This window comes from Athene noctua, chromosome 3, assembly GCF_965140245.1.
Source record: "Athene noctua chromosome 3, bAthNoc1.hap1.1, whole genome shotgun sequence".
In the NCBI taxonomy this organism is placed as follows: Eukaryota; Metazoa; Chordata; class Aves; order Strigiformes; family Strigidae; genus Athene; species Athene noctua.
Window position 1 is genome coordinate 55,001,089 of NC_134039.1, and position 27,510 is coordinate 55,028,598.

At 38.4% G+C, this 27,510-nt stretch overlaps 2 protein-coding genes across 3 annotated transcripts in view; both read left to right on the plus strand.

The window, feature by feature from the left end:
* The window catches only part of YAF2 (YY1 associated factor 2), a 34,838-nt gene extending 24,150 nt beyond the window's left edge, over window positions 1–10,688 (plus strand). The window contains exon 4 of the mRNA XM_074903034.1: window positions 1,682–10,688. Coding sequence (XP_074759135.1) covers window positions 1,682–1,919 — 238 coding nt within the window. The 3' untranslated portion in view covers window positions 1,920–10,688. The remainder of the gene's footprint in view (window positions 1–1,681) is intronic.
* Window positions 10,689–17,791: 7,103 nt separating this feature from the next.
* Window positions 17,792–27,510, plus strand: part of GXYLT1 (glucoside xylosyltransferase 1) — a 33,837-nt gene continuing 24,118 nt past the window's right edge. The window contains exons 1-2 of one of the 2 annotated variants that reach the window (XM_074901538.1): window positions 17,792–18,073; window positions 26,670–26,762. In XM_074901538.1, the coding sequence (XP_074757639.1) occupies window positions 17,856–18,073; window positions 26,670–26,762 (311 nt within the window). In that variant the 5' untranslated portion in view covers window positions 17,792–17,855. The remainder of the gene's footprint in view (window positions 18,074–26,669; window positions 26,763–27,510) is intronic. The other variant, XM_074901539.1, reaches the window with a different exon arrangement.

Below are 27,510 nucleotides of genomic sequence, written 5' to 3' on the forward strand. Positions count from 1 at the left end.
GAGAGATCGAGAGTCAAGAGAGAACAGTCATTAAGAAAGTCATGGTTTAAGGATTAAGGACCCTGAGATGTCCTTTTTTCTTTCCTTTTTTTTTTTTTTTGTAATACTCAAATTTACTAGCTTACCTCATGCAGCTGCAGTACTTCAGTTATGAAGGACTCGAAGTTAACAATGAGTTTTAATTAAGCTAATTAAATATTATAAATTGAAATACTGATGGTTGAATTGCAGTAACACATTAAAACTGAGGTAGGGAATGGGGGAGAACATCTAAAAATATAAAAAATAACTAAAATTTAAAGCAATACCAGTATTGAGATTTGCATTAAGAATTGCTACTTGAAAACTAGGCTACTTTTTAATGCTTCAAACAGACAAATTTTTCACAGAATTGATTCGTTAGGTAGGATAACAAGTTAAGAATGCTTGATTAGATTAAGCAGATTTCTTTGGTATCCTTTGGGAAAAGGATATCCTTTTATCTGCCTTAAAACTTGTACATTATTGTTGGAAACAATAATAAAAATCTGCATGAATGCTCAATGTGATTAATAAGCTTCAGGCATGGCCGTTATGCAGGTTGATAATGCTGAATTTCTCTCTCCATTCCTCTGTTACAGAGCAGCAGATTTTCAGTCCTCTCTTAAATTCTTCAGTCATGCTACTTCAGCCTCAGGGGAAAAAGATGTCAAAGCCTACCTCTATTCTAGTGGAGGAAAGGCATTAAGTGTTTCAGCTGAAGTGGCTGGGAACCAATTGTACTTCAAACAGTCAGATGATAGGGTAAAGGTTAGGGCTTTGCTGTTAGCACACCTGCTAACATGTGATGTCATTAATTTATTTTATTGTAGCTTGAGCTAGTACAAGCTGTGGAGTCAGTTAAATGCATAAAGCTATGCTGCTCCTAACTGCTTGTATAAATTCATCTGCCTAGTGACAGTTTTTCGTGGTAGTCAAAGGAAAGTCATAAATTGAAAGTACTTTATGCTTGTCACTAGCAAAAAATATGACCTTTCTGTTGTAAAATCAAACAATTGAAAGATTAGATGGAAGAGACTTACCTTATCTACACTGAGTAATATTCACCTCTGTGCATGGTTTAAATCACAGCCTATACCAGGAATACCAGACTTAAACTGTGAACACAAACTCCAGTTCAGATAATATATTAGCAGTCCTAGGTAGGTTTTGGAATGAAGTAATACCTGCTGCAAGTTAGTGCTATCTGTGTTGCTGAATTCAAAAGACATCTTAATTATTGAACATCATTCTCTACTTAGAGTTGTTGCTTAAGGCTGCTGCAGAGATGGATGCTTTTCTGGATCAAATTTATAACTTCCTGTAGCCAGGAATTCTTTAATTCTTTAAAAATAATTTTTTAAAGTAAAAACCTTCACATGCAAAACATCCACGTTGCTGCACAGTTACATTATTTATAAGGTCAACTTTTAACTAATCTTAGGAGAAGGTAAGGGGTTATGTTCAGCTATTTTAATGTAAGACATACTAGGAAACACTCCAGCATAAATACTTGTGGTACATTGTTTTCCTGTGTATTTACCTGTTGCACATAGCAGTCTTATGTACGCATGTATGATCTCTAGAGCTCCTAAAGAGTAGGAAGAAAACAAGATGATAAGATGATGTGTGTGTTTTTAATACAATTATTTGCTTTATTTAGGCCAAGATTGAAAAATGTGGATCGAAGTAGCGCTCAGCATTTGGAAGTTACCGTTGGAGATCTGACAGTCATAATTACGGACTTTAAGGAGAAAACTAAGTCACCACCTGCTTCCAGTGCTGCTTCTGCAGATCAACACAGTCAGAGTGGTTCTAGCTCTGACAACACAGAGAGGGGAATGTCCAGATCATCTTCACCCAGAGGAGAAGCGTCATCACTGAATGGGGAATCTCATTAAAGTTTATTTCCTCCAGTTTCTTTAGTCTCTTCAAAACATGCAAATACATAACTTCTGTCACCTATTACCACATTTTCATGACAGACTATTCATGCACAATTGGTGTGTTGACTGGAACATAATTTATGCAGTTTTAAAAAAAGAAAAAAATTCAGTGGTAGAAACAATAATTTAAATGCAATTTACAAATGCTTACAAAGCATTTTCAGACCAACTTTTTAATCTTCATGTGTAAAGGTGCCATGAAAATGTGGTTTGAATGTTCATTATGCAGTGTTATTGGTAAGTCCATTTTCACTTTTAGTTTAGTGAGTTCTAACACAACTCTTGGAGTCTCTACTATTGGCATGTACTGAATATAAATTTTTATAACATAGTTCAAGCTGCCTAAATATGTATTACTTGAGAATTGTGAAACATAGTTATATGTATGCAAGTCAAAGATCAACTTAATCAACTATTGCTGCAACAGAATTTTCATAATAATTATCTTCTTAAAAACACCTGCTGGTACTTGGTGTGGTTAAATAGGAAAAATGTTATTAAATAAAACATTTGTATGAATTTTTGCCAATGTTTGACACATTTTACTAGATTACTGTTACTGAATTATGTTGATGGTTTTACCAATATTTTTTCACACTTAAAACACTTATTGTAATGTTTACAAGCAAAATAGAAAAATTCTAAGCATTGATTGGTTAACCTTACAATTCAGGTAAAGTACTACATGGTCACTGTACACTGGTATTCTATGTTGAGTAACAAATATTGAACGTCAGATGATGATGCATTTGGCAAAAACTAACATTTGGGATTATGAAAGTTTGAAAAAGCTTTAAAAATAACAGAAGTGCAGTTCTCATTTCTGCTTAGTGCTGTTTCTTTGCCCCAAATTTATCTAGTGTCATATAGTCACTTCATTTCATTACAGGAATATCAGATATTGCACAAGAATAAGGAAATAACAATACTATTAATTTTTTGTTCCTGAATCAATTTCTTTAATAGTGATTTGGCCTATAAGAATATATTATGTCATAAATCATATGGAAAAACTCAGTACCCTACTTTATGGCATAAACTGTCACCATTCATGCACTTAGCAATATACTGATATAGAGCAGAACTATTTACAATCCCATCTGGTATTATGTAAAAAGTACCAATAAAATATTTTTGTGAATACAGATTTTGCATTTTTGTTTACAACCAATAAGTGTTTTGATACACACATACAATCCGTGTATAGATTTTAAATTATAGATTCAGGTTCAGTACAAAAGTCCATTTAGCTCCTTTTAGTGAGGTAGTCCACTTACACTCCTGTGATTCTTTTCTTTTTCATTCAAAGTAAATATATTTTTAAGCCCATGTAAAAGTTGGATGGACCTTCTTGGTAGTGAATCCAGCCCCAGATTATTACCAACATATGATATGTCTTCTTAAACAGCTAAAACAATGGATTTTTGTAGCCCCTGACAATTGTGATGTTTGGTGGTTTCTTGTAATAATGTATTTTTCTGTTTTTAATGCAGTACTTCTACAGGCACAATGGTACTGTTCTATTTTGTAAGATGCTAGTTGTGAAATACAGTTAGTTGCATAAAATGAAAGTCTGATGTGATATCTGAGAACATACATACCTCATTCCTTGGTGTTGCTGTTTAAACTTTTTAGACATCAAATGTTAATTATAGGCTATTTCAGATGGATAACTACTGACCTGCTTATTATGTATTCTGCTTTATCTTACTAAATAGGATGTTTGTTCATTGCCGTTACCTGGCCAAATCTTATTATCTGTAAAACAATACATTTTAAGGTTCTTAAATGTTTTGGGGGCTGGGCTGGTATTCTGAATAACATACACTAGTTTTTAAAAGAAAAATACATGCTTCTCAACTTTATTTTTTATATTTTATTTTTAGGTGGGACTATTTGCAGAATGTACTGATGTAATGGATTACAAGAGAGCTGAAACTGTTTAAAAGTAAGCAGTTTAATGATAGCAAATCTCATCACACAATGTTTTATGAAATGTGTTTCTAATTTAAAATGCAATGAATGCTAACACATTTCAGAATTCTTTGCAAACAAATAATAATCTATTACCAGCAGTTCACTAAATGGGAAACGTATTTTCATTTAACTTTATGTGAATAAACCACCCAGCACTGCCAACAAGAGGTCTCTTTGTATCTTCAGAAATAAGTAGCCATTTGGTTTGGAAGGAGGAAGGATGGAGTGGATTTTACTATGATTCAGCTGTCTCTAGAGAATTATCTTGAACATGTGGTACACGTATGGTTATAACCAAAATGAATGCAGAAAGGTTTCACTGTTCTTTATGGAATATGACATAGAAAAGCAATTTCTAACCACAGATACAACTGAAGTCAGCTAGGATCTAAAAACTGAGCTGTGGTGGTTTTAACTGAACAATTACATTGCCAGTGTTTACATTGCAATGATGCCTGTTTTGGCATTAAACAAAGTTAAGATAATTTTTGCCTGTTTGTGATTAAAAGGTTGTGACAATACTGACAGCAGAGTAGATAAATTCTAAGTAGAATATGGCATTTGACTCTGTTCATTATGTTATAATTTAAATGAACTTTACTTTCATAATTTCTAAATAATATTGACTTGTAGTAATCCTAAGTCCTTTTTCTAACTGTAAATATATTTAAAAGCATCCTTACTCCATTTATAAAAAGTGAAAATTTAATGTTGTAATGTGTTTTGATTAGCTATTTTTCTCTGTGACTGTTCTCTGAATAAGAACTGTTATTTGTTAAAACTATATATGCACCAGTCTTCAACAGCCATACATCCTGGGTTGTTCATGAAATGGTGACCCAACAAAGACAAGTGTGATAGTGTTCCATGTAAATGAGTTCCTTTATGTGCTGATTGATTGTCCAGTTTCAGAAAGGAAAAGGGGGGAGAAATGGGGGGAAAACAAAGCATAAATAGTTCATTGATAAAGTGTACAATAATTCAGTCTCTTATCTTCCTAACTAATTATATAATTGTATAAGAAAAAGAACAAATACACAGTTGTAGACTATGATACTTTTTTTCCTAAATGTCAGTCTATATATTGGAGATAAAAGCTTTTCTACTTAGTAGCAGGTTAAATTATGTCATATAAAATCTTGATTCTAACAGAAGCAGTAGTAAAAAGAATAAATTACATTAAAAATTTAAAACTCTTGATATTAAAAGTCTTAAGATTAAGACAGTGACCGAAGTTTTAATCTGTTATATGTTGCTATAGATATCTGATGTTTTGAGGCATAGGTTGTAAAATCTCAAAAATGGTTTGATTTTATCATTTGTACACTTTTTAAAATATTACAGATAGCACATTCTTAGGTGGCTGTGTAAGATAGAATGCTTTTTATGTTTCCACCAGTTCACTATAGTGTTCAGGCAGGTCTTCTAAAGTTTATGGCTCTGCATCCTAGATTCCTTGATTTTTCTTTTCTGTCTCAAAAGCCTGACAATTTCCCACATTATGCTGATTTATTATACTTCTGTTATATACGATGGATTTGGCATGGAACTGTCTATTGTCTGCTTTTTATGTACATCCAGGGTTCTTTAGCTGTATCTGCTTGGGTTTTTCTGTGACATGCCTTTGACTCTGCTCTCTACTAGGGAGTCTGTGTATACTCCCTTTCAAATATCAGAAACTATATGGAACTAGAAATTCAATTTAATTTAATTTCTCCAAAGGCAGCAGCAAGTGTTGTGTTGGTAGTAAATTTGGCCTGTGCTTACTCAGGAATAAGATAGTCAAGCTAAAATGTTAATGCTGGTTTTAGCTAGTGGACCAGTCACATATGGTATTTCGCAAATGCGTACTTCTATCTTAACATTAGGATTTGGGTGTGCTGGAAATACAGTTTGAGCTTTTGAAGGTTTTTCTTACCTGAAATTATGCCCTGACTTCTGTCAAAGCAGTCTCAATTTGAAAGGGCTCAACTTCACAAACTAGCAAAAGCTGTACAGTAAAATCAGTCAGACTGAGGAAGCTCAGTTGGTTTTCTTTTGTACTGTCCAAGTTTTAACAAGAGGAGATGCTGTTAAGAGGCAAGAGATTTATCTAAGATAACAATCAAATACTGAATTTAGTTTGATACCTAAAGAAGAACCCATGTTTTAAAAAGAATTAACAGGATTTAACTACTAAATTAAAATTAGGAAAGTACTTCACAAGTTAATTACAAATCAGTGCTTCACAGAAATCATGTCTAGAATGAAGTCAGTGGTGCAACAGCAATGGGTACTTCATGCTGGCTAGTAAATAGTATTATCCAACAGCAAGTGATGTTTAAGTGACTTTCCTAAGACGTTACGCAGGAAGCTTGTGATATGTCTGTGAACAGGGCCATGGGGTTCAGGCGTCATCTCCCTCCCTGCCTAAACTATACCATTGGATTCAAACAGTCAAAGAAAATGCAGCAAACATAAATTAGTTTCACATCCTAGAGTCTGAGTAATGTAGGAGCTGTTTACAGCTTTTGTTTAACTGTATTAGTGAAAATTAGTTCAAATGAGCCACCACTGTATCCCTTGGGAAATGTTTTTGATAATAATCTTGCCCTGTTTATTATGGGAAACAGAAGTCATCTGAAGGAATAATTTGCTCTATCCACTGACACAGATTTTAACAGTAGTGGATTTAAGAGGTGGTTTTAGCAGTATTGTTTGTTTATGTTGTTTAACGGACACAGGAAGTTTTAGCTGTGCTTTCAAGGAGTTAAACATGGAAGATGAAGGGCAAAAGCATACTCCATAGTTTAAATGAGTATTACTAAGAATGATCACAAGAGATTGCTGTACTATTTTGGGGTTTGTTACATTACAAAATGGTAATGTTATCTAACCAATCCTTGTCCCATATGCTTAAAAAGAAAATTACCTCCAGACAAAATTTTGTTCCAGTAACAATAATTTAAATAATAATTTGAAAATCTTAATTATTTTGTGGAAAGTATGGCATATCTTGACAGTGGTCAAGAGCAAGAAGCCCTTCAGGAATGTGTAATTTTAATTTACACTTTGTGTATAAATATTTATCTTAGTCTAAGTGCTTGGAAAGTGAACAAACTCCCTTAAACTTTAAGATTTTAAGAAATGTGGCTTTAGACCAATGGAGCTCTAATTTACAATGGAGTTACTGAGAAGACAACTAAGGAAAAGAGAGTATTAATCTATTTTTTGATAACTTGCTAACCATGTGCTCATAATTTTCTTCTTCTGTATGAAGAAGTAAAAGTATACAGAAGAAGGAAATATATGTAATGAGGTCTAATGAAATTTGGCTATTTACACCCTTCCCAAGCTCACTAGATTCTACAGAATACAAATTCTGTTTGGTTCAAGGGCAGTTGCAGGTACTTTGTCGCTAGAAAAGGATGGAGTTGTTCAGTCACTTAGCATCTGTTAGTTAAGACAAGGGGTCAGGCCAATTCTACTTTCTGAATACCCACCTTGGGAATACAGAGATCTAATTTTCTATTTATATGCATCTAATATATAACTACCATCCATGAATAATCTATTTCAAGCTGATCCTTCTTTGCACAGAATACATCAAAATGCTTCAATGCCAAGCCCAGTTCCTGATGGCACAGATCTCTGAGAAAAAAAATCTGCTGCCTGACTGATCATCTCTTACTGTAACAGCCTTCAGCTGTGAATTTATCTCAGCAAGGCAAATCTCTTGAGGTTATGTGTATTGAGTATTGTTACTCCAACCTCTGAAAGAAACAGATTCCTTCTCCCTTTTTTTTTTTAAAAAAGAGTATATCTATAGTATAAGTGGATGCAGTGAGTTTGAAATAATTTATTATGCCTGCTTTTTAAAGTGGGGAACTTGACCGCTATTTCCAGTTCTTCAGCTATATCTTGGTTTCTGTAAGACCAACAATGGTATGTGGAGCTTAGAGGTCATTATCAATTTTGTCACCGTTGTCCTTGTTCAGTAACTCAATTATATAGAAACAAATTCTTGCTGAGGAAGCCTACATCGATCCTGTACTGTTCAAGGATTCTGGCTGAGGTAGCTGCCATTCTGGGATGCTAATTGCTGGTCTTCATATCTGCATTTCTGCAAATGGTGTGATTCTATTGCTGAGAGGCTTCTGAACATGGAAAAATAAGCAAAATGCTTCCCAATTGCTGGGGCATAATGTTGCCAAGTAATTTGCAGTACCTGGAGGGTTTTTTTGAAAGGTGGAAGAAAACACTCTTGGTGCCAGCTGAAGAAAGAGATCTAAGGAGCATGCACAGTTACTGAGCTCTTTTTCAGTTTTGCTACAGAGATTCTGAGTAGGCAGCTTCTGTTTCTCAAATGTCAAACACCTCCAAAAACCCTAAGTCCAGCAAAAAGAGAATTAAGGTGGGGAGAAGAACAAAGAAAATATATTTCAGAATAATACCTAGAAAAGTATTCCTTTCTCTGTGTACTGTATTGGAAGTAGTCAGCATCTCACACTTCTTACAGGTGTGTGTTGTTTTATAATTCTTGATACCAACAGGTATCTACCTATAGATAGATGTAGGTTTTTGTGAGTTTAATAGTAAATACCATGAACTTTTCCACTCTTGGATACAGGTCATTTATTGAAAGGGCAGAACTTTTGATTAAAGAGCTAGTCAGGAACAAAATGAATTCCTCTTGTACATTTAGACACTACCCAATTTTTTATGGACTACTAGAAAAAGGATAACTTTATGTTGAAAGTTGTAGAACCCAGACTAGAATGGATGTGACTTCTGAAGAGTTTTGTGGCCAGTAGTTCATATGGCTTGTTTCGGTGATTATTCCACACCTTAGCCCGTTAATCTTGAAGCGTTGGTAGAGCATCCTCACAAACAAATCAGAACTACCAACAGCACTGTCAGATGCTCTTAAAATTTACTAAGTGCCTTATACAGAGCATCACTGAGGCAATGGTTCAATTGAAAGGAGGTTTGATAAAAGATCTACTCCTCTGGATGGAGTCACAGGTTATCAGTTGTAACCAAGGTGATGTTCCTGGTTATAACATATTAGAATCTTATCTTTTACTGCTGATACAAGTATCTAATAAGAAATAGTCTAGATATTTCTGAGGCTTTCACTTTGTAAAACATACATTCTTTGGAGGAGATTTTTTTCTTCTAGTCAGCTGTGATAGCCTGCTGGAATAACACAGAAGTGAATAAAACTTCTGAGTATTTCTGGATGCTTTCACACTTCTTGGTTTCTTGATCAAGGACAGTATTACCTTCCTTGGGAAGGGGTACATGGTTGGTTTTATTCATACAGTTTATGTTTATCCAACAGTAGTTTTTGAGGATTTTATTGTCAGAAAAAGGGCTTGTTACTTTGAAAATAAAAGTCTTACCTGCAAGGTGTCTTCCCCAAAATGAGTAAGTGCCTTTTCTGTTCAGACTCTTAGAAGTATTTACTTTGTCAGATTGAATCTGAATGTCCTGGATAAATATATCAATAGTTATTGAGTGTTACCAATGGCTTGAAATCCTTTCAGTGAAAGAACGAGACAGAATGTAAGCCACTTGAATTGAGACCTGATGTTATCATAAGTTTTGTAACTGCAATGAGTAGTATGCTTCTAAGAACAATGTAACTTTTCAGGAACTTGATATTGATAGGAAATAAATATTTATTAAAATAAGTATATTAAATAAATATTTATTTACCAATTGAAGTAAGAGAAAATGTTACACCATGGGGGCAACAGTCTTGCTGTTAGCAGTCCTGACTACTTAATGGAAAGTAAAACTGAGGCCCTGAACTCTGACTGTTAAAGAATGTGTGGGTTTTGGTGAGAGATTGGGACTGTGAATCTTGGGTCCACATTCTAATTAAGTAATTCTTCCTACCTAAGTTTTTACCAATTCTCAAGCAGAAAAGAAAGCATGAGCAGATATCAGTAAGAGGCCCTCTGGTTTTATTGGTGCTGCTTCCTTATATCTAGAGGATTTTTTTTAACTTTTTTTTTTAAACTTTGCTCAGGACTGGTACAGCTGAAAGTATATTTTCCCTTCATTCTTAAGCCTAGACTTTGAATGGAGTTTCTCTGAGACACTTTTGTAGTGAAATCATATTCCCTACAAACATTGAAGACAAAAATAAACATCTCCATGAACAAAAGATTGTGTGTGGCTGTAATTTTTTAATGTAGACAAATGTGTATATAAACATTCTAAAGGCACTCTAAGAAAAACATAACCAGTATATTGGTCTACACTTAAAAGTTCTCTGTGTAGTAGTCACACTTCCTGTCTGATAAACTATGTTCAATTCCAGTTAAGCACTCCTTTAAATAAAGATGACGATATGTTGCATTTAGCCAAGTGTATGGTAACCCATTAGGACACTGCCTTAAACTGACCTCATTTCAAAGACATTATCAAGAACAATTTAGAATTCTGAAAGCTTGGCAGAAAAGCTGAGGGGAAGTGTCTGGAAAGAAACAGTCAGAATAGTGCAAAGATTTTTTTTCTAGAATAAATGCTACACAGTGGTAATAGAATTGTTTAAAAATTAACAACTCTGTAGTTATGTTGTTTAATGACATACAGTTGGTTTCAGATGAGAGTAAATAGATGTGTTTGAAGCCCAGAACAGTGACACGTATTGAAAAGCCTTCCCCAGGTATAAATTAATACTACTTGCCTGTGAACAATTTGACAAGAAAGAATTTTTCATGAAGACTAATTGTAGGTGCACTATATTCGATCTTGACTGGCAGCGGTGATGCTTAGGGTGTGTTATGATAAACGGTAAATAAAATGATTCAGTTGTTCAGAAGTCTTCTCTGAATGTGTTATTTGTACTGCCTAGGAAAAAGTGGAAGCAATGCGGGTGGGTGATTTGGGGATAAAGAGCAGACTTAGGGAATTTATATCAAAATGCCAAGAAGCCTCTGCTAATTTATTGGCACAGGTGATTCGTTACCCTTTTTGGCTGTGATGGAAGTTGGGATACTCCTGGGAGTACAGCTTCTGAAGCAAGAAACTGAAAGCATCCATGCTTGCAAATTAAAGTAACAACTGATGTAAGAAGCTGGAGTAGAAGGCTGTGTCTAAGGCTTCACCTTACTGGATATACAACTAGTCTTTATTACTAAAACAGGTTCTAAAAAATGGTCTGTGTGGGTTATCTCGATTTATCTTCAAGATACATGCAGTTCCAGTGTTCAGGTCTCTGAATTGTTTGTCATTTGTGTTGCTTTGCAGCGTGAGGCCAAGATCCTACAAGGCATTCTTGAAAGAATCTTGTTCCCTTGTAGAGACAGTCAGAGTTTCTCATTTCTGTTGCAGGTGACTGAAGTGTTGGCCATAAGTACATAAACTCATCCTCACTCCGAAGAGGCAGTGTGTGAGGCTGATAGATCCTGAGGTGCAGAATGCTTTTAATGCCACCCTGTAAGTGTTGGCCACAGATCCTGAAGTGCAGGCAGCAAGTGGTAGCAAACTGCTGATGTAACTACCAAGTTTGGTAACAGCAGAAATACCGACTTGTATGAGACTGAATTGGCATCAGATACCAGAATGGGGCTATAGTCTCTAATTAAGGGACTCTACTTACTTGTCTATTTTAGAAGAACAGAAGGAATTTAAAAGAGGAGAGCAAGCTGTAAAGCCCTTCTATCACCCTTCTATTAATTTCTTTCCTCTGTTGACTGTTTGATAAGTCTGCTACACAACTATGAGTCTGAAGATCAAAACAAATGTCTTAAATTCCACATAAATGTTTTGGCAACCATGGGAGATCACAGCATTCCACTGGGGGCCTGGTGCCTGGAGATAGCTTAGGACAGGGTCCAATTTTATTCTACCCTTTCCTGATCTGAAAAAAAAGAGTAAAAAAAAAAAAAAAAAAAAAAGAAGAATTTTCAAGCAGGGTTTGAACTTCTCTTAGATGTTTCAGACTTGAAGTTTGGGGCAACACTATCTGAACTACTGAGCAACTCAGCTGCCACTAATGCAGTGGAATACTTTGAGAACACAATTCTAATGACATCTTGGATAAATCAGTACAATGTCTGCACACTCCAAGGAGTGGCATGGGACTGTGCAAGGTAAGCTGACTGCTCACCATTATTACTTCCGTGAACTTCAGACATGGCTAAGACTGTTGACCAAGTGTAAGGATAATAGGTACCTAAACCTGTTATGTACCTTAGGTGTTTGTCTGTTATGTGGCTGTTCTATTCAGTTTTAAAAGAAGCTGTCAGTACAAAAGAAAATATGAATGTCTTATCTCTTCCTCCTGATAATTAAAGCACTAAATGCTTTAAACAGCTAGCGCATTTAACTGCTCTAATCTGGTTTCTGAATTAGTAATTATGGAAATAAAGCAACCTTTAGAGAAAAGGATGTGGAGAGACAGACATTAGGACTTTATTTCTCTATCCTTAACATGTTTCTACATCGTGACACATTACAGTTTACAACATTAAACCCTACTTGAAAAGGACCAGGGAGCAAAAGCAGGGTACAGAGAAACAAAACGAAAAGGTAAAGTAGCAAGTGGTCTAGCTAGGAATTGACAAAATAAATCAACTCTTCACCAGGTTTGACTGACTGCTTTCCAAAAGCTCTCCTTACTGCATGACCGCCTGTCATCTTTTCCACTCCAGAGTATGCTGCTGCTTCAAAATAGGGGCAACCAGTTACCTGGCTCACTCCCTCCAGTGTATCATGTAGCTTACCTAGCTGAATGGCTCTCAAGAGTCCCTGACAGCTTTCCTAAACCTGTTTCCTCTCATAAGGGCAGCTGTCATCTAACTTCTTTTTTTCCTTTTAGCTGTTTGCTAGAAGCAGTGTCACTGTCCTAGCCATGCAGACTTTTTGCACTTGGAAATAATGAATACATAAAATGCATAAAGTTTTTACATCAAATATGAAAAAATAAACTAAAAAAAAGCAGTGGTTTTCAGTTAGTGGTCTGAGGATATCACGAGCATTCTTTCTACAGGTCTTCAAGAAAGTGACTAGGATGACCATACTTACTACAGGTGGCATTAAATTTGCTGTGTAGACTCTGCACCGTTACTGTGAAGTAGGAAAGGTAGAAAATACCTTACAGGATTACTTTCAGATTAGTTGATGTCCTTCATCTTAAAAATCAAACTTTCAAGCCATAATGCAAAATTGCTCTTGTGGATGATTACTGTTAGCAAATATTTATTCCATTATAAGAAAAAAATTATGTATAGTAGACATTTAAAGACTCTGATCTGTTTGTCAGGGAACTTGAAGCATTTGATGCTGTAGCAAACAACAGCAGGACAAGATAAGGACTTTTAGACTTGAGTATAGTTATATATAAACAAACAAAAGGCAGGCCTGCTTGCTTTATTTCTGTATTTTTGTACACAGTACATATTTGCATAAGTAGATAAGTTTGCTTTGACTCCTTCCAGGAGTACTTTAAACACAAATACCTCTGCCAGGTATGGTCCTTGGAGAATTTTAGATGAGGCAAAGAAACAAAAGCCCAACACTAAGAATCCCTTTTGTACTGATGTTTTGAAGCTTCATATTTAGAAATCCTTACAGGAAATAATGATAAAATTTGACATACAAATAAAGAAAAAGAGATAAAAAGAAAATTCTCTCTATGCTCCTAGAAATTATTCTTTGTACTTTTTTAATGTAGCAGAGCCCTAAAAATTGTGCAGGTCTGCATATATAGATGTATATTTACTTAGGACATGGAAGTAGAACTTTCTTAAGAGGAACAATACAAATATTTGGGCTCTCTACTGTTTAATAACTTATAATGGTTATTATTCCCAGAGGAACCATTAAATAAATTTTGAAGTAAATTGTACTATTGATGAAGAAATAATTGATTCAAACTAGGAATTTTGCAAAGTATTGCACCACTTTCCAAACTGCTTACAATGCAGCTTACTTAATTTTGTGTACTATTGTCCTTAGGTGTGTATATTGCTGATCCCAAGAGTAATTGCAAAATACTGCAAGCTCCCGTTTATGGTCTATATAGGTTAAACACACAACAACTCAAAACAATGAGAACTAAAAAGGGAAGGAATGGGGGAAGGCAGTAATATTTTGGTCATCAATAAAAATCGATTTTGAGAATTTTTATTAACATTTTTATACATCAGGGCAGATGTAGGGAAATTTGAAGAGTAGATACAGTGAGAGTGGAAGGCAGTTGTAACAAACTAAATCCTTGTCTTAGAAATTAATTAGAAGAAAAGAAAAATTATGTCTGGCAGCAGCAGAAAAGGGACATTGCACCAAGAAGTCTGATGATGCCATATGCACAACACATGGTAGTAAAGGGCAAAAAATTTGCCCTTCCTTACCCAACCTTGCAAATGCATCATAGCAAAGTGTTGACACTGTAGATTGTATGAAAGGGCACCTGAACATCAAAGAAAGCCTTTGAAAAACCCTTAACTGGTCTACACACAAGGCAGCATTGACACAAATCTGTCAGCACAAAATCTTATTGCTTTGCCAATGTAACTAATGGTTTAACTTCCTGAAAGAACAAACTGAGAAGGAATGATACAAATGCATCTGATTAGGACTAGGTTTTTTAATTAGCACAAAGTTGGAGTGGAAGTTGATTTATCTCTTTGTTCTCTCTGTTGCATCAGATAATCCCTTTCCATAATTGTGAATAAATCTTTTTTTTTTTTTTTTCCAGTTGATCTGATTTATGTCTTGATCTAATGAGTTGTTAGAACTTTGGTTCCATTTTCTGGCACAGAGTAACCTTGCTGCTGTGACCCTTGAAGGGGTAGATTGCAGAAGGGTAAGATGCTAACTCTTCTAAAAAATCAGTTGTCCTAACTACTTATTTAACTTTAGTTACTGAGATTAATGTTTTCTGGATTTCAGCTATTTTCTGGACAGAGTAAATAGAATTGAATCCTAAAGATACAAAAGTTACAATGGCTAACTAAATTCTAGTCAAGAAAAGGATTTCAGAATTTAAAACTGGTAATAAATGGAGAGGACCTTGCATCTGATTGTACCTCTTCATATTTCAAGTTTATTAGAGACTAGCAAACGTTATAGCATAAAATGTTACATATTGTTCATTAACTTTATGGTGAGTAATAAAGATACATAATTATTTTTTTAAAAATAATTTTAAAAGAAGAATTAGCTTATTGGATACCGTCTGATAGTGTTTTTTTCTCAGTGATACAACCTAGGTATGACATTTCAGTCACTTTAGCTTATCTTTGTTATTCACAAGGCCGAGTTTGTAGTGAGAAGCATTTTATCTTTTATCAGATCAACTGATAGGTTATATGAACAGATTTTGCAGTGTGAAAAAAGGCTTGTGTGTGTTTAAGTTTCTCTGGGTTTTTTCTCCCAGTAGCATTAGAGACATTAACAAAGCATACTAACTTTCTCTCTGACCTTGCCTCAGTTATATTTTTAGAGCACGGCAGACACATTCTCCCTCATTAATTATTCAGGTTTACTGGACAGCACTGAATGAAGAGAACCCTGTAAATTCCTGTTTGGGAAATGGTATGATTGATAATCCAAAACATTTTTTTTCCTCCCTATGTCATACCTCTTCAGCACTCCTTATTTCTTCTTTTCTCATCTAAGATTATACTTTCTTCTTCTGAAGCATGAAAGCATTACTGCTGCCCAGCTGCCACGTTCATTCTTTGTCCCTGTATAACATCCTTCAGACCTCATTTTCCATGACTGGAACACTCTTCAGTACAAAAGGCAAGTGTCACACCTCAGTAGGGACTAGCTGGTCTTTGCTTTTACGCTCACTGTCAGTAAATACTCCATTGTATCACTCATATTTCTGTTACTTATTCCTTGCCATATGGACTAGAGAGTATATGTAATGTGTTGTGAAATGGGACAAATTCATGACACAGGTCTGCAGGCAGATGTGCAATGAGAGCAGTGAGCCAGGTTTTGAGTGCAAACACAAGTTCAGGAAAGCTGAACGGTGGGTTCATCCATTGTGGCAGAAAGCACAGAGGAACAGAAAACAGAGGGTCAGGAAGCCTGGCTAAGGCTTTGAGTGGCACTTTCGGAGCTTGTTCTCTCTGGTGCATGCCAGTACATGGTTCTCACTAACATAAATTTCCCTTGCCTCATTAAGTAATTTCTTTCTACAGATCCTCCCCCCTTTAATCTATGACTTCCATCATCACCTTGCCATCTTTGTCCCTGAATTTGCATTCATTGCTCCTCATCCTCCCTAATTCCTTACTTCTCTTGGATTCTACTTTCTTTTCTCAGTCTCAATTTCCCTGCTTGTGTCTCCTAGTAATCATCCTGGTATCTGCATTGCAAACATAGCTGAGTATCCAGTGTTTTCTGAGGATCACCTTTTTTCCTCATTTCTACTTTTGTTTTGAGGAAGAGGTGATGAACACTTTTGGTGTGACAATTTTGGCATGACTTCTCTTCCAGCTACTTGAGTTGCCAGCTGGCATTCTGCTTTCCCTCTTCCTTTAAACACAGCCAAGAGCAGCAGTAACCTATAGCTCAGGTTTTATGGCCATTCACATACTACATACACCCTCAGATCCCAGAATCTACAACAGAACTATTTTTTAAGCTTTATTGTAAATCATATTGGCATTTTTCTTAAAAATGCAGGGTCCTGAATTCATGCAATCAAGTGGGGATAACCTTGATTATTTGAAAAATGGGTATTTCCAGTCCATAGAGAAAATGTGAATCAAATGCATTGTAAGGACAAAAAAGAAAGCGGAATTATTTCAAAATTGTCTTTTAAAAGAATTTTTAAATAAAACCCAATGTCAGGCACTGAGAGGGAAGCACTGACCCATGACTTTAAAACACCTTGGCAATAGTGGGTTAGGCTGTTGCTCGGCAGAGTGGGCATGTCATCCTGTTTTGGGTTCAGCTGAAACCCAACCAACGCTCCCCCTGTCTAGCAGGACGCACACCTGTTACTTCTCCTTCCCCGGTGTGCCGCTTCCCAGACCTATTTCTTGTTCTCCAGAAGCGTGCCTTAGTGAGCCACGGTAGCCCTTTCTGCTAGTGACCACAAAGGAACCCTTCAGGCCCAATCCCCCAAGCTTCCCCAGCGCAGCATCCGCCCGGCCCCAGGCCCGGCGGGGACCCGCTCCCCGGCCCCGGGCAGCCGGTCGCCTGCGTGCCACGGCCGGAGGAGGGAAGGGGGCTGGAGGGAGCCCAAGATGGTCTGCACGCTCAGATTGTGTCTCTGCAAGGAGAAAGGACCCAACCCCATCTGCCTAACCGACGTGAGGGAATATCCTTATGAAAAGGCAGTTGTGAAGCTTTTTCACGGGAAAGTCGACGGTACCACAACAGAAACCTTGGGTGTGGGGAAATAAAAGTGTCGTTTCCAGGGGACTTGAGCCCCACGTTTGCTCTTAAGGAAGACAAAGCGGGACACGAGCCTGCGCGCTGAGCCTGCAGACTTCTAGTTTGTCAGCCCCGGTCACTGCCTCCTCCTGGGACGATTCTCCTCTCCACTTCTTCCCAGGACGCGTTTTCCGGCGGTCTGAGCGGGCGGCGCGACCAGGCTGCCGGTGGGGGCGAGCAGCTTCTCCCGGGCGCTCGCCAGGGGACCGGGCCCAGCCGGCACCCTGAGGGCAGCGGCGCGCCCCGGGCTATTTGCAGCGGGGAAAGGGGATTTTCGGCTTTTTTTCGCGTTTGGGAAAATTAAGCGCTGACTCGTTGCCGCCACTCCGGTACCGCCCGCCCCGCCGGCGGCGACACCTGGCTCCCCTCGGGAGCCGCCGGGCTGGCCCCGCCCCCACGGCGGCCCCGCCCCGCCCCTCGCATGCCGGGGCTCGCGCGGCCGCCGCGTCGGTTGGGGCTCGCGCTGCCGGTTGGGCCCCGGCCGCCGCCTGGCGCCGCTGCCGGGGCCGGCGCGGGAGGATGCGGCGGTTCGCGCGGGCGGCGCTGCTGTGCCTGGGCTGCGGCGTCTGCTGGCTGCTCTACGGCCTGGGCCAGCTCGCCCTCTCCCTGGAGCAGGAGCCCGGCGGCGGCCGGGAGCGGCAGGCCCCAGACCCCGCCGCGCCCGGCGCCCGGCGGCAGGGAGTCGGCGGCTGGGCGGCGGCGGGGAGCACGGGCCGAGGCGAGGCGGGGGCCGGCAGGTACGGGGCGCGGGGGCCGGGGCTGTGCGGGGGAGGCAGCGGCGCGGGCTGGCGGGCGGTGGTTCCCGCCGCATTCCTGCGGGGGGGGCCGGGAGGCGCGGGAGCGCGCTGGCCGCCCTCCAGCGGGCGGAGCGGGGCTCGGCGCCCGCCCTCGCCCCCCGCGGCGGCCGCGGGCGCCCCCGGCTGCTCGGCGCTGGCCGGCGGCGCTGGGCCGGCGGGGCGGAGGCGAGGCGAAGCGCTTTGGGAGGGAGCGGCGAGGGGGTGGCGCGTCCCTCTCCCTCTCTGCGTACTCTCTCCCGAGCAGCTGCGGCATCCCGCGGGCCGGCTACCGGCGAACAGAGGGTGAAAAACCCTTAAAACCGAAGACAGGCAACTTTGAAAAGGGGTGCCGCAGGCAGCCCCTGCGCGTCCCCGCCGGGCGGCGTCGGAACTGGAGGGAAGCGGGGTGCTGCTGCGGGAGCTGGCCCGCGGCTCCACGGCCGGCCTCTGGTCAAGTCCGACTGCTCCCCTGTCGCTGCAGGGTCGATGAAGCGAGGAGGGTGCGTTTTCTTCCAGGCAGAAAAACTTTCAGGGTGTTCCTCAGTTCTGAAACTTGGTAACTTTATGATCATCAAATATAACTTTAAGCAAAATTCTTACTGTGGGATACTTTACTAAAGCCGGTCATTTCACAGGGAACTGTAAGTTCAGTTCCACACTTAAAGTGCTGTAAATCTGAGCAGCTCCCACTCTGCATAGCTGCGTATTTCTGTTGCCTGACTCCTGCCAGCAGAAATTTTATGTGGTCAAGCAATGAGATTACAAAATGCAAAAAAAACCCCAAACAAACTAGTTTTCCTTTAGATTTCTTTCATGATCCTATTCCCCTGTGGCTAACAGAACACTAATGCCAGGAAAAGACGAATGACAATAAATCTGTCATTAAAGCTGGAGAAGAAATTAGGACCAGGCCTTTTTGGGCCAGCCTACCTCTAACTCTGCTTAGATTCCACAGCAGTTTAAAGCAATGTAAGTTTGATGGTCTCGTCACAGTCTCTCCTTCCCAATGCTGCACGCAGTCTGGCACCCCCCCTCCTTACGCTGCTTGTGCTCCTCTGATCACACGAGTGATTTGATCTTGCGTGCAGAGCTGCCTGAAAAGTAACTAGTTTTTGGTCAGCTCAGTGCTCTGAATTGGCTCATCGTGTAATTATGAAAGTGTTGGTGCTGGTGCAGAGAAGTTACAGAGGATGACAGAAGCTCTGATTTAATCATCTTAGAATATCATGAAACAGCATTCTGCAACATTCTGAGTTGCTAGGGGTGTAGTCAGTTGAAATGTGAAACCCAGCTTTTAACTGGGTTTTGACTATTTCAGATAATTTTTTTCCTCTATACTTGTGCTTTAGTTCAGATTAATACAGATTATGAATTGAAAAAATGTGGGGATGCTTTTTCCTCACTTTTAGTTCATGATTAAAAACTTACTGTGAGAAGTTGAAACCTAGTTCTAAAGCATGTAACTGGAATAAGAGAGTTAACTTTAACACTTTTATGTAAGATATAATTGGTTTAATAAATCAGTTTAAGTAGAAATGTGAGGAAAAAAATCCCGTGTATGATACTTGTTTTACTAAAGAAAGTGTGCAATTTCTATGAAGATGACTTCTGTTGAGTAGAAGATGATAATCTAAATAATTTGTATTAGTAAACATTGAAATTACTTTCAGGTGTATCATGCTCCTAGTTAGCAAAAGAACCACATTTATTTTAAAAGCTGTACTTTAATTTTTTTTTAGTATTTGTACTAAAGTGTAGTTTTTAAATTGAAGATACTGGGGGAACCCCAACAAGGTGCAAGAAGCTTCTTGGGTGATGGAGTGAGGTGGATTGAGATACAAATCTGCCATGTGTTGCAATGTGGAAAAGCTTTAGAAACTAAGGAAGTTACTTTCCAAAGGTCTTAAATGCTGTAAATAATTCCTTGTGCATGCAGTTTCATGGGGGCATGTGTCCCTGCAAAATCAGTGTCTGACACCTGTGTAGGAATTCTTTACCTATAAACTGCTGTCAAACTGAAGGCTCAGGATGAATATCATCCTGTTGTAAATTACTGAAGTTTTACATGCTGTTTGTATAAACAGTGTGTGCAAAACTCAGGTGAAAGTCAGTCCCTTAAAAGCGTTTTAGGGACTGTTCTAAGGAAAAAAAATCTGTCCTGTGGCAGTTAAGAAATGCTCCGCTGCGTGTTCATTTAGATGCACGTTTATTCTCAGGTATTAAGTCATGTTGTATTTACTTGTGTAACAACTGATGCACATATCTTGGTGAATGTATTGGTGTTTTTCAGTTTTTATACTACAGCTGTTTCTTTAATGGAGACTGAGAATGACAGCCACATGGTTGTTTTATGCCCACTTCTGACTATCTTGTGATCATGTTAATATCCTAAAGGGATATTACATCCCCTTATGGAGTAAATTGTGTTCAGGTAACCTAATCCTTCTTGAAGTTTAACATTTTGCATGCATTAATAGTAACTTTCATTAATTGGTTACTTCAACTGTTTTCACTGATAGCATTAAAATACAGGTTGACAAAGCAAGTGCAACTGCCATCTGAAAGCATTTACGTACTCAGCAGTAATTTCCCCTTCCCTTTAGCCAAGAAGGGTTTTCTTTGCCTGAATAAAATCTAGTTTAGTCTGTGACATAAGGGCAGAAAGAGCTCAGTCAGTCATACTCTGTGATGAGAGGGAGGGAAGTCGAGATTTCTGGTAGTTTTCAGAAGCATGCAAACCTGAAAACTGCAAGCTTTGAATAAAGCTTAAGGATACCACACCTGGAAGAATTTCGCAATAGTGATGATGCTTTTAAGTAGAAATCTTTAATTAAAAAGGAAGTACCATACTGAAACTAGTATTACAGGTTGAGGCAAGATCCTCCAATAAACATAATAATTCAGGGCAGCTTGTTGGGTAATCACTTCGGTAAGGAGTTGTTTGTTTCAAAGGCTACAGTAGCCTGAGGAACAGCATGACTAGAAACTTAAGGCTCGTATCTTGAAACTTGGTATAAATAGCTGAAAAACATTTCAAGAATTTATTAGCTAAATCCTAAGGTTAGGTTTTAGCTGTGAAGAAATATTAATGCTGAAGGTATTGTCCTCGTGATTGTTCATTTGAGTGAGAAAAGTAGTAATGAATAGTCAATACTGTCATATATAATAGCCAAATGAACAGTAGATCTGAACTTGAAAGAAAATATTGAATTGTCTACTCCAGAAGATACCCAGTCAAAAGCCATTATATGTAGTCAGTCTTTTTTCCTTTACTGGTATGATTTATGGATGAGGGAGGTGGCTGTGAAAAAATGAAAAAAGCGTAGAGTGAATAAATGCATATTTGCTATATGTATGTCATTTAGTAGTGCTATAATCGGCTGTCTGTGGAGTATCCTTTCAAGTCAGTCTTTCTCCACATGCTTTCAGATGAGTTAATTAGCAGACTCTGCTTATGAGAAGTGAATCTTCAGTTAATTTTATCAATATTGCCACTTCAGTTAAGCAGATAATGTTCATCTTCTTATTCAGGTTCACAAGAAGTGCAATCCTAATGGTAAGTTTGAGAAGTAGAGCAGGACTCAGTCTGTCATCAGTTCTGTGAATTCAGTGGGGTCAATGAATTTGACCCTATTAAAATGAAACATTTTTCCATTATGCTGTAGTTTAGCATTTTTGTGCAGCCAGACTTACTGTTTTGTTATGTGTGACACTGATATCTGACTGTATCTGTGTCTTGCTCTCTTAACTAGCCTGGCAAAGGGAGAGTGAAGTGCATTATAGTGTGTGGGAAGGTGTAAGAAGCATACTTACAAGTTTAGACATCAGAGGAGGGTAGTTGTAATAGGTAGTTCGTTCTTCCCTTGCACTGTATACAGCTGGTTTCATCCATGTCAGAATTTAACTGGCAGTTTCACCAGTATGCTTCTCAGCCACTCTTGTGCCTCAAGAAATTGGTCTAGAAACTGTCTAAGTATTTAAAAATATGAGTAAAACTTTTAAAAGGATGAAACATTGAACAATTTGAAGTTGAAACTTAATTTTTAAAAACTGCTAAATTTGTCAAGCAGCTGACTAGCAAATGTTATTTTACATAGATATGTTGTAAATTAATTAAACATTATCAAGATTTTTCCAGTTAAAAAGTTTGTCCTTTGTCAGTTAACATCACGTCTGCTATCTCCTATCTAATAAAGCTTCTTTGCTTTTTTGACAGAATAAATCTTAACAAATTTATGGTATTTCTGCAAATGTTCAGGAAAAGCTATTCAGAAGAATCAGAAATTCTCAGTGATTTGGGAGTTGAATTGAGCATCTCATCTTCCCAGATTTTTACTCCTGTCATGAGCAGGAAAGAACTAAAAAATGTGTCCTTCCTGTTTTGCTACACATTGTGGATTATGCTGTAGGAGAGACACCAGTCTGTCTCTGTTGATTTTTGCAGTTGATTAGACTTAGGCTGCTAATGCAATACTGACAGGAAGGCAGTAGTCATGACTGCAGCCCTCGCCATTTGGACATACTGCTAAATTTGCTGTGAAGTTACAGCAGTATAAAAGATGCCACATGGACTGAAGAGCATACTTGAAAACTGATCTCTGTTTAATAATAAATCCACCAGTGCACTTAACAAAGGGACTTTTTTTTTTTTTAACTGCTGATTGTTAGGGGATTCCTTATGGTTAAAACTTGACTTGCCTGAGCACAGGGCCTCCGTTTTCATGAATGTGACTTCTGTGTTGCTGTGTATTTTGCACACAGTTTTTAAATTGCCCTTTAGTTTTCAAAAGTGTTCTTCTTTTCAGGTCACAATGTAGACACTTTCACTGTGTCTGCAAGACTAAAATTTTTACTATCCGGTGGTGTTGAAGCTAAATTACCTGATAAGGGTAATTATTAAATGGCTGATTGCCTAAGGGAGAGATACCTTGAACTGGCAAACAAATCTTGAAGAATGCTTGTCAGTGATACCAGTGATTTAAAAAAACTTTCTATTTCTTTGTTTTTGTATTTTTGACAGTGGTGGCTGTTAGGAGTTGTCCAACCCAGTAGTGTGATGGGAGGTGAGGCTGCTGCAGCTCCATGTCCCTGGGTCCAGGCAGTAGCAAAGCTGAGCATTTATTCCCAATGGGCACCTATTCCCACAGTGCACACATACATGACTGGCCACAGATCTCAATGCAGAGAAAAAGGCACTTGCACAATCACAGAGCACAAACAAGCAGCCTGATCCTGTTCCCTTCTTTGTCTGATCAGGGTGAAAGGCTTTTAGTGAAAAGTACATTAATGTATATAGTGTGGGTCCCTCCAGTAACTGGCCTTAGACAGTCTGTCCAGAAACTGGCTTCTGATCCTCAGGTCTCCCCTATTGCTAGTCTGGGCATGCAAACCCATGAGGCTTGCAGCCCCAGTTCAGTTGTTGGTACTTGGACCTTCTTGGACATGCACACATGTACACAGATGAATACACTGGATCCTTGCAGTTACTGGCCTTAGCTTTGCAGCAGCTGGCCATCAGATTGCCTCATGCAAATGGGTCTTTCAGATAGCCAGTCCAGACCTATGTTGTTAACATTAGCCAACCTTCAAACCCCAAGGCCTCTCTAATAGCTGGCTTAGACCTTCTGGTCCTTACAGTAGCCACCCCTCAGACCCTAGTCTCTTGTGGCTAGATTGAGAGGTTCTTTCAGTAGCTCAGACTCCCTGATTTCTGCAGAGTCTGGCCCAGCCTTATGACCTGATACCAGACTCCCAAGCCTCTTGCTCTGCTTGTGGGCTAGTCTGGCTTGATACTTGCTAGTGATTATGTGCACCAGCATGCACACCCACATGCTGTATGCACACATGTCTCTCCAGTTTCTGGCACTGCAGGCTCATGGGCCTCTGTGATCTGCAGCCATTTTTTCATTTGCTGGCACTTTGACCCTATGCACACACAACATGCACATTAAATGGAACCCGCTGTCACCCAGAAAAACAGAAATTGAGTTTAATAAAGAGGCTGGTGATCAGACTACAACATGGCCAATTATACTGACTGGCAACCTGTTTACATGTGACTGGACCCTCTTTTTGTTTTTGCATTCTCATTCCTCCCCAGTCCACCTTGATCCCACAGTGATCCTTGCAGGAAGTAACCCTTGTAGGCAGTTGGTAAGGTGGTCTGGATACTCTCTCCCGTGTCTCATCTGGTGAATCTTCTGCCTGGCCCATGGGCTGACTGCTCTTCTGTATTGGGGCTGGGTCAGAGTGCTTCATGTGCCTGGGTTAGATTGCTCTGTTTCCTTCACTTGACATTATTTTCTGCTTTCTATTGGTGGAGACTGGCCTTTAATCACATAGCCTATAATAGGTGTGAGCAAAATATCCCTTCCTGATGCTGAAGGTGACTATTCCTGTCTGACTAGTAACCTCGCTCAGGTAAGAATGACTGTGCCTGATGAACAGATACAATGCATCTCCCTAGCTGTGTAAAGAATTGGTGGCACTTACTTATAGTCTAAGCTTTCCTTAAGTTTTATTTCAAGTAAAAAGAAATAATCTTCATGAGTGGCGTTTTGAATGATCTTATTGTCAATAATAAGAAGAAAATGCTGTCCAGTGATTCTAGTCTCTTAATCCTTTGTATGTGAAAGCTTTACGGAGTATGGTAGCATATGGTCAGTTGAGAGAAACTTATGTTGTCAGGAAAAAAGTCTTAGTCTAACATTAGGTAAATTATACACCTATGTATCCTAGTAACATTTTCCATTCAAATACGAAATTTATTAATCAAATCCAAGTCTGACAACCTTGTCATTGTGCTAAATGGGATATTGGAAAGGCCTAATGTGTCAGAGAAATGACTTAGGCATTAATTCAAGCTTGCCTCTTCCCTTGGTAGTCTGGATAGAATAGTAGTTCAAGACAGCTAAGAAAACACAGGTCTTGACAGCTGGAAAAGGAGTCCCCTGTAATAAAAATATGATAATAATCTTTCAAATGAGAAAACTGTTTTTGAGAGATAGTCTATTACTTTATCCTAAAAGTAATGAGAGACAGTTACTTCAAAAAGGTACACAGTGGAGATCATAAAGATTGCTTTTCAGATAAGCACAAGGTCTTAATGTACCTTGAAGTTTTTAAGAAACATCAAACCCACAAAGATTAATGTAAGGAAAAATCTGGCAGAGAGAACTTGTGGTTTTATGCCATCTACTTTGCCCAGAGGAGTACAGATATCCCAGTTACAATCTACATTATCCTTTTTTGTACCTGGCTGTTTATTTGTGGAGACCATTCTTGAATCATAAGATAGAATTACTTGTCTAATTCTTGCAAATACATGTATCTACAGGATATGAGGATTTCCTGCAATTTCTATCAAAGAACTGCTCAACCCCTCAGCACTTCATGAGGTTTTGTGAAAACACTGTGTGTTTATCAGGTCATTTTTCTCAAGTGTTGAAAAAAGAAATTATACAGCTTGCCATTGATGCTTCATTAATCTATTAAATTTTTGGTATTTTTCTATTAAATCAATGATATTTGTAAAACATTGGCTTTTACAGATAACCCTATTAAGATGATGCTGATTTATTTCAAGCTTACAAAGCCAACTTTTAGTATAGTTCTGAGGTGTAGTCTTTAAATACCTTTTCATCATAAAGCTTTTGTGTGGGTTTTCTTTTTGCACGTGTCTTTCATTTGGACACCAGCTTTCAAGGAAGATAAACACTACTGGCATTGTGTCACCAGGGCAGGAAGAGGGAGCAGAGGAGATCACTCGAGTATACCCCTTGCTTTGCAATATTCAACTTGCTCATTTAAGATTTTAAATCTTCATATTGATTTCCTCACCAGAACCTTTGAAAATACATTTCTGTTGCTCTTTTGAAATATAACCTGTATTACTGTTGAATAAAGTTTAGTGGTGAACTAGTAAAACCTGCTTTTTTAGTCGTTAGTGTAGCACAAGTCAGTAAAACAAGTCTTGCCATTAGTATGGAGAAGGAAACTTGCCCGATGTGATTATTTCTGTATTGCATTAACCTTTTTTTATGAAACAATGAAATTCATTGGTGCTGCAAAGCCCTGTTTTTTTATTAAAAATCAGCTTTGCAGATTTGCACTGAATAGAATCATGGATGAATAGGGATTGTATTTAAATGGACAATGTAACTTTGAAAATGAAATGTTCTACTTGCTCCTCTGCTTGAGGTAAACAAAGGTATTGTAAAGGTGAAGGAGTTCTTTCCAGCAGTAAATGTTGCCATTCAGTCTGTTACCTATGGATTTACACTAAGCCAGAAACATAGAATGATTCTGAAAAATCCAGCCCCTCTGTTTTTCTCACTCTGAAAATACGTGGAGAGAAAACGCTAAAGGATGTGGACCGTTCTTTTAAAAGAATCTTCCTGGTTGCCACCTAATAATATATTATCCATGTTCCTTTACCTAGCCAGTCTTCTGCCAGGTAATTAACTATTCAAGTTATGTTTGAGCTAGAAAAGAATCCATTTAACTTTGCATAAAATCAGTAACATTTATATAGGTTATTTTTGTCTTATTCTGTTAGGTGTAAGAATTTGTCTGTATCTTTCTGGAATTCCTATTGGATGCTGCCCTCTGATGTTTGTGGAATGAACTGCTTTTGGGAAGCTGCTTTTAGGTAGGATCTATTATTAAATAGTACTTTATTGTTTGATTGCAGTCAGGTGTAGCTCATAAGTGTTTCTGGCTATTTAACAAGGTGACAAAGCAAAATATTTTGATTGCTTAACATGCATTTCACCTGCTTATATCATGGTTGCCTTTAGCTGGGCTTTCTCCTGTTCTATTATGTTCTTAAAATTGTGGTCTCAAGTGTTATTACAAAGAGTAGATTTTTTCCAGTTATGTTGATTCATTAAAAAGAGAGTTGCTAACATTAGTAAAAAGTTTATCCGATTATAGTCTGAAGAGTTATTGATGAATTATTCTTGATAAATAAAACTTGCTGCACAGTAATACCCATGATGTAACTTGCTATAAAGCAATAAGCAGATATGACTTGCTAATAAAACTAATAAGCAGATATGCTTATTAGTTATGTTTGGAGGTTTTTTTATTCAGGTTACATGTTTTATACAGTTTATGGAGGGTACTTCATCCAAAGTCACTGTAACAACCATTGTAGAGTGTACTTGCATATACAGTATGTTAGAGCATAGACTGTGCCCTTAAAGTTTCATCTTTAAAAATAAATTAAAATGTTTTGATGTAGTTCACATGCTTGGGCTGTCACATTATGGAAGTAGCTTGAAAATAAATGGAAGAAGCCTTAAACTACTAGACAGATATGTTTTCTAACCTGAACAGTTCTCTTCAGTATATAGCTAAAGTTCTAAGTCAATTTTTCTTTTATATAAAATTTTACT